Source organism: Natator depressus, chromosome 4 (assembly GCF_965152275.1).
Source record: "Natator depressus isolate rNatDep1 chromosome 4, rNatDep2.hap1, whole genome shotgun sequence".
NCBI classification, from domain to species: domain Eukaryota; kingdom Metazoa; phylum Chordata; order Testudines; family Cheloniidae; genus Natator; species Natator depressus.
Genome location: NC_134237.1, coordinates 26,866,023 through 26,878,786, shown reverse-complemented (window position 1 = coordinate 26,878,786; position 12,764 = coordinate 26,866,023). Strand labels below are relative to the sequence as shown.

General features: G+C 43.4%; 1 protein-coding gene across 5 annotated transcripts in view; it reads left to right on the top strand.

Moving 5' to 3' along the window:
* The window catches only part of STPG2 (sperm tail PG-rich repeat containing 2), a 431,616-nt gene that overhangs the window by 28,700 nt on the left and 390,152 nt on the right, over positions 1 to 12,764 (top strand). For all 5 annotated transcript variants that reach the window (XM_074950652.1, XM_074950649.1, XM_074950650.1 and 2 more), the window contains one exon: positions 8,765 to 8,880. In XM_074950652.1, coding sequence (XP_074806753.1) covers positions 8,765 to 8,880 — 116 coding nt within the window. The remainder of the gene's footprint in view (positions 1 to 8,764; positions 8,881 to 12,764) is intronic.

The window sequence follows — 12,764 nt, the reverse complement described above, 5'->3', positions numbered from 1 at the left end:
TAATGTCTGTATAATAATGCCTGCATCTGTAATTCACTCCATGCATCTGAAGAAGTGGGTTTTTTATCCACAAAAGCTTATGCCCAAATAAATCTGTTAGACTTTAAGGTGCCACCGGACTCCTCGTTGTTTTTGTGGATACAGACTAACACGGCTACCCCCTGATACTATGACGGATTGAGTAATAGAACCCAGCTGTTCTAGGTCATAGTCCAGTGCCTGAAACACAATACTTCTTGCAACCCTCTGCCTCAGTCACTCTCCACCCTTTGAACTGGATAAAGCAGAGGTCATGTAGAAAAGTATGTGATCCTGTAACTAAAGACTGTACCATAATGCATACACTCAGAAGGTTGCAAGGAAGACCCTAATTCTGCTAACTTTTTTGAAGGTATGATTTTGCAACTTTAATTTTTTTTATGTAGTTTTTTCATGTCACTTACTATATTTTTTTGAAAAGCAAGATGAAACCCCCCCCTCTCATTCCATCATGGAATAATAATGACTTACTCATGGGTCATCAGCAAGGTTTGAATCCAGGATCTCAAGATTCACAGGACAGATCTCTACCACTTATGTTATGAGAGTAACTGATAGCAGTATTAGGCTGTTATCCTCTATGTGGACCAGTCATTAGAGGGAAGCCTATGACTTACACAACTATGTTCTAGACATCAGAAGAATGTTGGGAATCAGGATTCCTTGGTTAGATTCCTGGTTCTGGAAGGGAGTGTGATCTAGTAGTTTCAGACAGCACAGCCAAGCATACAGATTTGTAATATTCATTCTCAAATGCAGTGTCACTTAAACAGATGGGACTTAGAGCCATATTGAAGTCAGGGTTCTAGTCCCGGGATGGTAGAAGTATTCTTGTACAAGCTATGCCATGTCCCCTTTCTGTAAAATGAGGAGAACATTTACCTACCTTTTAAATCTGAGGCCTTGCTCAATAGTACGTTTACATAATTATGAACACCAGTCACTGAAAGTGCTTGGCTAAGTCAAGAAAAGATTCCTTCCCCTACACCAGAGGAAAGAGGATGCTGTTGTGCATGTGTCCTATCTGAAGTTCCAGCTCTGTGCCTACTACAAAGAAACCCAAGTGGGACATGGGAGCATACTTGGTGCATGAGCATGCAGGTGTTCTCTGGGGCTGGGGCATGCTTAGTGCAGATAGAACGTCTGAAAATTCTAGCAGCAAACCTCTAAAAACCATTTACTCATAAATGAAGTTGATGATTTTCAGAGGCTTATAAGTCAAGAAGTTCTGGGTGGATTTTCTTGGGGAAAGCAAAAGGCGCCTTTCTGATTCCAGGACTGACTTCCTCTTGATGCTCAAGTCCCTGTTCCAAACCGTGGAAGAATTAGAGCTCTTCAAAGAAATGGAAAGATTTTTCAATATTGGGAAAGCTACCTTTTTTTCTCTAAATTTGTTCTTAAAAATTGCTGAACTGTTTTTGCCAAAAGTTTAAAAAACTCAAAGACCAGGCATGGGAAATGTCAGCCTGAATGATTGTTTAGCACTATTTTAAGCAGCTGAAAATGGGCTTATGTCACTCTTGACTAGAGGCACTGCTACCATATCTGCCTAATATACCATCTTTTCCACTTTAACCTAATTTATCTGTCTTGTATACCAATAATGTGTATCCAAGGATCACTATCCCATCATGTTTCTGAGAAGGCAGTTATGTTCATTCTGGTTCCAGTTTTAAGTTTCTGGAATTGTTGTAAAAAACTTTATATTTTTTGTTTGGGATTTTCAAAGGCACTTTAGGATCAGGTGTCCAACTCCCATTGAATTTCATGCCAAACTTTTTCAAACCCCTTTATAAATCGCAGCCTTTGTTCCTAACAGTTATTCCTTAATGTTTGTCCTTTTAAATGTTTGACATGAAATTGGGTGAAATTCAGGGGTCTTGACTGAGCTTTACTTCAAATATTTGGATACATCTGAATGCAAAACTCAGGTGTTAACAACCCAAACCAAATAAAAGGTTTGCACAAACACCCTGTGAACCAAAGTTGGTGAGTTTTACACCGCTGTACATATTTTCTCCAGCCATTTAAGACACATGACCTATGCGTAAATTATTTATGTAACCAGTCACCTAGGCACAAATGTGAAATTGGAGCATGACATGAATGGATAGTGGGGCAGAATGTGACATGAAGATGAAATTTAAATTGTTTGACAGCCCTTCATTAAGGGACCTGTCTCTTCTGGTCTATGTTATCTAAAGTCCACTGAATGTTATATGGGGGTTTGCTTTGCTGTGGGTGGGTGTTTTGGTTTGGTTGGTGTTTCCCAGACTAACAAGACTTAGGTGAGAAGGCTATGACAGACACAGAGGCAGCAGTGGTAGTGACCAAGTAGTGGAAGACACTATGAAGATGACTGGATGGAGAAGCTGTGGCATGTACATATCCTGGAGGGGGTACCTGTACAGAATTTCGTCTGCATGAAATGCTGCCTGATAGAGCTGATGGAAGAGAAGATCCTAGGATTGGAGATGCAGGTGGAGACTCTGGTTGAGTTTAGAAGGGGGTTCGAGAGGATGATGGAGCAAAGACTTGAGGAGGCTGAAGGGAAAAGTTCAGACTTGCAGATGGAAGCAGGACCAAAGAACTCTGAGGGGATACTGCTGGGTGAGGAAAGTGGACAGTGGAAGCATGTGACTAGGAGAACCAGGCAGAGAAAAAGATGGGGCAGTGAAGGAGAAATAGAGCTCAGGAACAGGTTTGCAGAGTTGGAAAATGAAGAAGGGGCACAGCAGGTGGTCACTGAAGGTGAGAGGGCAAGGAAAAATAGAAGAGCAGATAGTCCAATTGGAAGAGGGCAAGAGTCAATGGAGATAACAACATCAAATATGAGCCCCAGGAGGATACGGGATGGGTTGCAGAGGATTGCAAGGGACAATATGAATCAAGAGGACTTGTGGCCAGATGGAACAGGGGATAGACTGGAGAATCGCACCATCGCCAGGAAAAGGCAGGTCCATGTGATTGAGGACTCATTACTGAGAAGAATAGACAGGCCTGTAACAAGAGCTGACCCAGAGAACAGAAGGGTGTGCTATCTGCCGGGTGCTAAGATACGGGATGTGGACCTGAGGCTGAAGAGGATCCTAACAGGAGCGGGAAAGAATCCATTGATTATCCTTCATGTGGGAACAAATGATACGGCTAGATTCTCGCTGGGACATATCAAGGGAGACTATGCCAGATTGGGGAAGATGCTAAAGGAAATTGAGGCATAGGAGATCTTCAGTGGGATTCTGCTTGTTCCTAGAGAAGGGCAACAAAGGTGTGACAAGATTATGATAATCAACAGATGGCTCAGGCAGTGGTGCTACAAGGAGGGCTTTGGGACGTATGGCCCCTGGGAAGCATTCATAGACAGAGGACTGTTCTCTCGGGATGGACCACACCTGAGTAAGGAGGGAAATAGATTTCTAGGATGGAGGATGGCACAACTGATCAAGAGAGTTTTAAACTAGGAATTCGGGGGAGATGTCCAGGTAATCTCCACGCCAGTTGTGCCCTTTGAGAGGGAAGAAAACGAAGTAAGAAAGGATACAGCCGTGGGTAGCAGAATGGACATAGGGCAGAAGGGCAGTGTACATAGCAATCTAACAGGTAATATTGGCGGTAGAATGTCTGTGCCTAATTGGGTAAAGAATGTGAGCGAAGCCAAACGGCAAAAATTAAGATGTTTGTACACTAATGCGAGGAGCCTAGGTAACAAAATGGAGGAACTAGAGCTACTGGTGTAGGAAGTGAAACCAGATATTGTAGGGATAACAGAAACATGGTGGATTAGTAGTCATGACTGGAGTACAGGTATTGAAGGGTATGTGCTGTTTAGGAAAGACAGAAATAAAGGCAAAGGTAGTGGAGTAGCATCGTATATCAATGATAAGGTAGACTGTAAAGAAATAAGAAGTGATGGAATGGATAAGACAGAGTCTGTCTGGGCAAACACCACACTGGGGAAGAAAGCTACGAGAGCCTGCCCTGGGATAGTGCTTGGGGTGTGCTATGGATTGCCAGGATCCGATGTGGATATGGATAGAGATCTCTTTAATGTTTTTAAAGAAGTAAATACTAATGGGAATTGTGTGATCATGGGAGACTTTAACTTCTCAGATATAGACTGGAGGACAAGTGCTAGTAATAATAATAGGGCTCAGATTTTCCTGGATATGATAGCTGATGCATTCCTTCACCAAGTAGTTGCTGAACCGACAAGAGAGGATGCCATTTTAGATTTGGTTTTGGTGAGCAGTGAGGCCCTCATAGAAGAAATGATTGTAGGGGACAACCTTGGTTCGAGCAATCATGAGCTAATTCAGTTCAAACTAAATGGAAGGATAAACAAAAATAGATCTGTGACTAGGGTTTTTGATTTCAAAAAGGCTGATTTTAAAAAATTAAGGAAATTAGTTAGGGAAGTGGATTGGATTGAAAAACTTGTGGATCTAAAGGCGGAGGAGGCCTGGAATTACTTCAAATCAAAGTTGCAGAAATTATCAGAAGCCTGCATCCCAAGAAAGGGAAAAAAAAATCATAGGCAGGAGTTGTAGACGAAGCTGGATGAGCAAGCATCTCAGAGAGGTGATTAAGAAAAAGCAGAAAGCCTACAAGGAGTGGAAGATGGGAGGGATTAGCAAGGAAATCTACCTCACTGAAGTCAGAACATGTAGGGATAAAGTGAGAAAGGCCAAAAGCCATTGTGACAAAGCTCTGTCCTTGCCTCCGTGGGTCCCGCGTTTCCTGGCGGATTTCGCTAGCCTCAGAGGCTCACCGTGACCCTGCACGTAACCCTTCTCTCTCTAGAGACAAGGGTCACAGTCTACTGAGCCATTTTCATCATAAGCCAGCGAGGGAGGTGAGGAGAAGTTATCCTTCCTTGCACAGTCTCTGTTGCCTCCCCCAGTCTCAGTGATTAATCAGGGGGCAAAGGTGGTGGTGGGGAGCCCGGGCCCACCCTCTACTCCGGGCTCCAGCCCAGGGACCCTAATAGTATCAGCTATGGTAGCTGACCTTTTAGAAACATGACATGTACAATTCCCTGGGCTACTTCCCCCACAACAGGCCTCGCTTCCTCAAGCTCCACTTCACCCTTACCTCAGGGCCTCCTTCCTTGTGCCTGATATGGTGTGTACTACTCAGCCTCTTCAACAGCGCAACTTCTTCCCACAGCTCCTGACATGCACAGCCACCTGACTAACTGGGAGGCTTTTAACTAGTTTCAGCCAGCCCCTGTTTGGCTTCAGGTGTCCCAATCAACCTAGCCTTTTCCCTACCTTCTGGAAAGTTCTCAATTGGCCCCAGGTGTCTTAACTGACCTGGAGCAGCTGCCATTTCACTTATCCTGGTACCAGGGATTTGTTTAGCCTGGAGCTAATATATCTATCTCCCACTACTTTTCTATAGCCATCTGGCCTTGCCCCGTCACACCATGTAGAGTTGGACCTTGCAAAGGGAATTAAAAGCAACAGTAAAAGATTCTATAGCATATAAATAAGAAGAGAACAAAGAAAGAAGAAGTGGGATTGCTTAACACTGAGGATGGAGTGGAGGTTAAGGATAATCTAGGCATGGCCCAATATCTAAACAAATACTTTGCCTCAGTCATTAACGAGGCTAATGAGGAGCTTAGGGATAATGGTAGGACGACAAATGGGAATGAGGATATGGAGGTAGATATTACCACATCCGAGGTAGAAGCCAAACTCGAACAGCTTAATGGGACTAAATCAGGAGGCCCGGATAATCTTCATCCAAGAATATTAAAGGAACTGGCACATGAAATTGCAAGCCCGTTAGGAAGAATTTTTAATGAATCTGTAAACTCAGGGGTTGTACTATATGACTGGAGAATTGCTAACATAGTTCCTATTTTTAAGAAAGGTAAAAAAAGCGACCCGGGTAACTACAGGCCTGTTAGTTTGACATCTGTAGTATGCAAGGTCTTGGAAAAAATTTTGAAGGAGTAAGTAGTTAAGGACATTGAGGTCATTGGTAATTGGGACAAAATACAACATGGTTTTACAAAAGGTAGATCGTATCAAACCAACTTGATCTCCTTTGAGAAGGTAACAGATTTTTTAGACAAAGAGAACACAGTAGATCTAATTTACCTCGATTTCAGTAAGGCATTTGATACGGTTCCACATGGAGAATTATTAGCTAAATTGGAAAAGATGGGGGTCAATATGAAAATTGAAAAGTGGATAAGGAACTGGTTAAAGGGGAGACTACAGCGGGTCACACTGAAAGGTGAACAGTCAGGCTGGAAGGAGGTTACTAGTGGAGTTCCTCAAGGATCGGTTTTGGGACCAATCTTATTTAATCTTTTTATTACTGACCTTGGCACAAAAAGCAGGAGTGTGCTAATAAAGTTTGCGGACGACACAAAGCTGGGAGGTATTGCCAATACAGAGAAGGACCAGGATATCATACAGGAAGATCTGGATGACCTTGTAAACTGGAGTAATAGTAATAGGATGAAATTTAATAGTGAAAAGTGCAAGGTCATGCATTTAGGGATTAATAACAAGAATTTTAGTTATAAGCTGGGGATGCATCAATTAGAAGTAACGGAGGAGGAGAAGGACCTTGGAGTATTGATTGATCATAGGATGACTATGAGCTGCCAATGTGATATCGCCATGGAAAAAAGCTAATGCGGTCTTGGGATGCATCAGGCGAGGTATTTCCAGTAGAGATAAGGAGGTTTTAGTACCGTTATACAAGGCACTGGTGAGACCTCACCTGGAATACTGTGTGCAGTTCTGGTCTCCCATGTTTAAGAAGGATGAATTCAAACTGGAACAGGTACAGAGAAGGGCTACTAGGATGATCCGAGGAATGGAAAACCTGTCTTATGAAAGGAGACTCAATGAGCTTGGCTTGTTTAGCCTAACAAAAAGAAGGCTGAGAGGAGATATGATTGCTATCTATAAATATATCAGAGGGATAAATACCATGGATGGAGAAGAATTATTTAAGCTCAGTACCAATGAGGACACAAGAATAAATGGATATAAACTAGCCATCAGGAAGTTTAGACTTGAAATTAGATTAAGGTTTCTAACCATCAGAGGAGTGAAGTTCTGGAACAGCCTTCCAAGGGAAGCAGTGGGGGCAAACGACATATCTGGCTTCAAGACAAAGCTTGATAAGTTTATGGGGGAGATGATCTGATGGGATAGCCTAATTTTGGCAATTAATTGATCTTCAACTACTAGCGGTAGATATGCCCAGTGGCTTGTGATGGATGTTAGATGAGGTGGGATCTGAGTTACTACAGAGAATTCTTTCTTGGATGTCTGGCCAGTGAATCTTGCCCACATGCTCAGGGTTTAGCTGATCACCATATTTGGGGTCAGGAAGGAATTTTCCTCCAGGGCAGATTGGCAGAGGCCCTGGAGGTTTTTCGCCTTCCTCTGCAGTGTGGAGCACGGGTCACTTGCTGGAGGATTCTCTGCTCCTTGAAGTCTTTAAACCACGATTTGAGGACTTCAGTAGCTCAGACATAAGTTAAGGGTTTGTTACAGGAGTTGGTGGGTGAGATTCTGTGACCTGCGTTGTGCAGGAGGTCATACTAGATGATCATAATGGTCCCTTCTGACCTTAAAGTCTATGATTCTATGCATTTGACTGCTAGAGTGATAAGTGTGTGGCTGCCATATACATGGTATAATTGGACAGATAATGGATGAGTGGCATGGAGGGCTAAAGGTTATTACTTGATGCAGAATGCTGCATCTAAGTTTTGGCATATTTGTCCTTTTTGTATTTTGTGTTATATGGGGTTATTAGTCCATATATTTTGGAGGGGAACTGCTAATGGGCACCTGCTTTTTCACATCAATTATGGGTGTGTCTCTGAGAAAGCTACAGACTGTTTACCTGATGTGTCAAGGTCTGACTAGGGAACTATTCTGTATGTGAAAGCTAAAATGAGGGCACTAACTTTAGTAAATACAGAAATACATATGGTCATTTTAGGAGAGATGTGAATTAAGAAATACTACTTGAAGATTTATCTATGTGCACTAGAGCATGTAGGGAAACTGAATTTTGGTTCCTCAGAAATGTTTTTCTCCCAATTTGGGATGAAAAACCAAAATCTCAAAGATGATCATGGTACTGAGATTCCACAATATTCCACCACAACATGGCGTTTCCAAAATGAACTGTGCAAACTGGGATTTCTGGCTGCCCCCGAAATGAGAGTCTGGTCAGTTTCATACCAGCTATTAAGGATTGAAACTGATAGGAATTATGTCAAATTCAGTCCTCACTTCCGCAGTCTCCAGCTCCATGGCAGTCAGCCTGGTAGCCTGCTGGGCACCCAGGGAGCCTGGGAAGCCTTGGGTCCTTAGTAGCCCACCTGGTGAACTGAAGGGGAGCTGGCGCTCCCAAGCTGTGAGGCTTCTGGTTTAGCAGGGTGCTGAGAAGCCAGGTGAGCAAGCAGGCAGGAAACGTCCGTGGGGTCCATCAGAAGTTTGGTTGTAATGGAACTGCTTCCACAAAATGTTTGTTTTTGATAAGTTGGCAGATTTATACAAAAACAAGTTTTTCTGGAATTTTTATGATCAGCTCTGATGTACACAAACCAAGATGCAGTGTAATAACCCTTGAATCACACTTGGGAAACAGATCTGTCTATATTTTTAAGTTATATATGTTAGAGACCGGGGTAGAAAATTTGGCTCACAAACTGTAAAATGTCTTTATCTTTATTTTTCAGAATGGTACTTATTCTGCCATGAAGTATAAAGGAGTACATTTTGGTAATTTAACAGGAAAACGTAGTGAATTTAAGGCTCAAGCAGGGCCTGGACCTGGGGAGTATGATATAACTCAGTAAGTAACAATATGCCATTTTTTATTTATGTCTATTAATTTCAAAAAGAGGTAGTTTTCAAATTAATTTCAATGACATAATTATTTAATTTGACTTGTATTATACAAAAGAATTGGTTATCCATCCCAAGCCAGTAATTACTGAGAATTGAGGGGCACAGTTTAAAGTATGGAAATGCACGGTTAAGATTGCCAAACAATGCCACGTACCCAGACAATTCCACTTATTTACTTGGGAACGTCACATTAAGAATGATCTATGTTGTTTATTGTCTAGGAACAAAGAAAATAAAATTTAAAAAGTTTGTTTTAGTGACAAGCAGGATAGTCAGTGATTGCAAAAGTATAAACTTCCTTCAGAAACTCTTGTGTGCTATGACTAAAAGTTGAATTCTAAACAATAGGAAATGTGCACACCATAGAACAATGGATGAGAAATATATTACAGTGATACTCGTGCCTGGCTAGTGTAATATGTCAGTAGCCATGTTCAGAGCAGGGTAAAGATTCTTTCAGTCTTACTCCACTTATTAGCTTGTCACTAACTTCCTAATCTGCTATATAAGGAACCCTGTTCTTTAAATTTATTATGATATTTAAAAAATGAATTTGTGCCTGCTCCTTTACTGTGTTGTGACTGAGAAACTGCTTAAGTCCTTTATTTCCTGGCATATGAAAACGAAAGGCTTGTACATTAGCCCTTAATTTAAAAATGATTTTCAATGGTATTTAGGTGCCTAGGCACTGCACAGGCACTTCTGTAAATCCCATTTGGTGCCTATATGCATCTTTAGATATCTAAATACATTTGTAAATCTGGCCCTAAGTGCCTAAATCAATTTTGAAAATGGGACTAAGTATATGTCTATGCTACAGGGGCACAGCTATGGTGTTGCAGCTCTACCACAGTACCACTCTAGTGCAGACGCTTCCTACGTTAATGGAGGGACTTTCCATCAGTGTAGTTAATCCTCTTCTCTGAGGGGCTGTAACTAGGTCACTGGAAGAATTCATCTACTGATGTAGCTATGTCTACACCGGAAATTAAGTGGACAGAAGTACATTGCACAGAGTGTGAAATTTTTCACAGCCCTGAGCAAGGTAGCTTGGTTGATCTAATTTTTAAGTGTAGACCATGCTGTAGGCTCCTAAGTCTCTTAGCCCTGGTGTACACTACAAGTTTAGGTCGAATTTAGCAGCGTTAGAGTAATGTAACTCTGCACCCATCCACACAACGAAGCCATTTTTGTCGACTTAAAGGGCTCTTAAAATCGATTTCTGTACTCCTCCCTGACGAGGGGTTTAGCGCTGAAATCAACATCACTGGGTTGAATTTGGGGTAGTGTGGACGCAATTCAACAGTTTTGGCCTCCGGTATTGCTCCATTTTGACCGCTCTGGACAGCACTTCCAACTCAGATGCACTAGCCAGGTACACAGGAAAAACACCAGGAACTTTTGACTTTCATTTCCTGTTTGGCCAGTGTGGCGAGCTCATCAGCAGAGGTGACCATGCAGTCCCAGAATCGCAAAAGAGCTCCAGCATGGACCCAACAGGAGGTACTGGATCTGATTGCTGTATGGGGAGATGAATCCATGCTATCGGAACTCCGTTCCAAAAGACGAATTGCCAATATATTTGAAAAAATCTCCAAGGGCATGATGGATAGAAGCTATAACAGGGACCTGCAGCAGTGCCGCATGAAAATTAAGGAGCTTAGGCAAGCCTACCAAAGAGGCAAACGGCTGCTCTGGGTCAGAGTCCCAGACATGCCACTTCTATAATGAGCTGCATGCAATTCTCGGGGGTTCCTCTACCACTACCCCACCCCTGTCCATGGACACCTGCAAGGGGGGAGTCTCACGCAACAGGGATGAGGATTTTGGGGTGAGGAAGATGATGATGATGAGGAGGAGGAGGAGGAGTATAGTGCCCAACAGGCAAGTGGAGAAACCATTTTCCCTGACAGCCAGGAACTGTTTATCACCCTGGAGCCAATACCCTCCCAAGGCTGGCTCCCAGACCATGAAGCTGGAGAAGGCACCTCTGGTGAGTGTACCTTTGTAAATATAATACATGGTTTAAAAACAAGCATGTTTAATGATTGATTTGCCCTGAAGACTTGGGATGCATTTGCGGCCAGTACAGCTACTGGAAAAGTCTGTTAATGTGTCTGGGGATGGAGCAGAAATCCTCCAGGGACATTATTAAGGGGACATTCAGAGGTACTGTTCCTGCTGGGCTGTTTGCCTGTGGCTGAAAAGAAATCATCCCCGCTTTTAGCCACACGGTGTTGGGGGAAGCCTGTTCACACTGAACTATTCGTGTTTGGCTGCTAGGGATCTTCCCTGATACTAGTCACATGGTGGGAGGAGGGGTGAAACTATCATCCCAGAGAATTGGGTATGTGTGTGTGTGGGGGGGGGGGGTTAGTTGGGTTTGTGCTGCACATTAACCCGAAAACCGCAGCTCCTCCTTTTAAATGGCCAACCCAACGGGTGCTTGGTATGGGAAAGGAGGGCGCTGCTGTTTGAAACCATTCCCACATGTTATGAAGATTGAAGAAGCCAAAAGACTGTGGCTTACCATGGCTGCCTGCAAGCTGAATTCGGTTGCCTGGCCCTGTGTGTGTGATCTCTCACACTAAACTGGCAGGCCCTCAATATAAGAGGCAAAATGCGACCTTGTACCGAAAGCACATGTGCGATGAAATGTTAACGGCTTGGTTCGCCATGAAAGAGTCCACCTGTTTTAGTCTGCAGAAGAGAAGAATGAGGGGGGATTTGATAGCTGCTTTCAACTACCTGAGAGGTGGTTCCAAAGAGGATGGTTCTAGACTGTTCTCAGTGGTAGCTGATGACAGAACAAGGAGTAATGGTCTCAAGTTGCAGTGGGGGAGGTTTAGGTTGGATATTAGGAAAAACTTTTTCACTAGGAGGGTGGTGAAACACTGGAATGCGTTACCTAGGGAGGTGGTAGAATCTCCTTCCTTAGAAGTTTTTAAGGTCAGGCTTGACAAAGCCCTGGCTGGGATGATTTAATTGGGGATTGGTCCTGCTTTGAGCAGGGGGTTGGACTAGATGACCTCCTGAGGTCCCTTCCAACCCTGATATTCTATGATTCTATGATTCTGTTGTTCTCTAAAATGTGTCTTTTTAAATTTAATAAGATGATGTTAAAGTAAAAAGAAAACGGTACAGAGTTTAAGCATAGAAGTTTCTGGTTATCAGGGAATAAGGTACAGATTATCAAGGGGTGCGAAATTCAGTTTAGGAACTGATGGCGTAAGGAATACATAATCGGCAATCTCCCCGATTGGGGGTAAAAGTTTAACGGGTCAAAGTACAGACATTGAGATATGGGGGTATGTTGTTCATATAATGGCTATGTTCAGGTGTGGAGTATAATGAGTGGATACGATGATGAGGATGGATTTACCCTCATTTGGTGGGATTTAATGTTCAGTGAGTTTATGGTTCCAGTTCATATGGTCCAATGGAAAAAGTCTCTCAGTCCCTTTCCCATAGTTGATGCACGATGTCGTACTGGCTCACACCTCCTGGTACTGTTGGTGGCCGTTGATGTGTTCAGTGTAGATGTCCCTGGACCATCGGGTGGTGTCCGAGACCCTGAGGTGCCGCATGAGCCGTGCGTAGCATTGACCGATCCCACAGGTCCGCAGCACACGCTCGTTGCAGGGGTCCCAAGCGCCCAGGGCTCCGACGATTAGGGCATCCATCTGCACCTTGTAGCCCTTCACTCTCAGGGTGTCGGCCGGGGGGGGGGCATATTTTTCCAGCTTACGAGCTCAGGCTTTGCGGAAGGCCGGGGTCCTGTTCTCAAAGGAGACCATGACGTCGACCAGGATGATCTTTTTCTGGGCC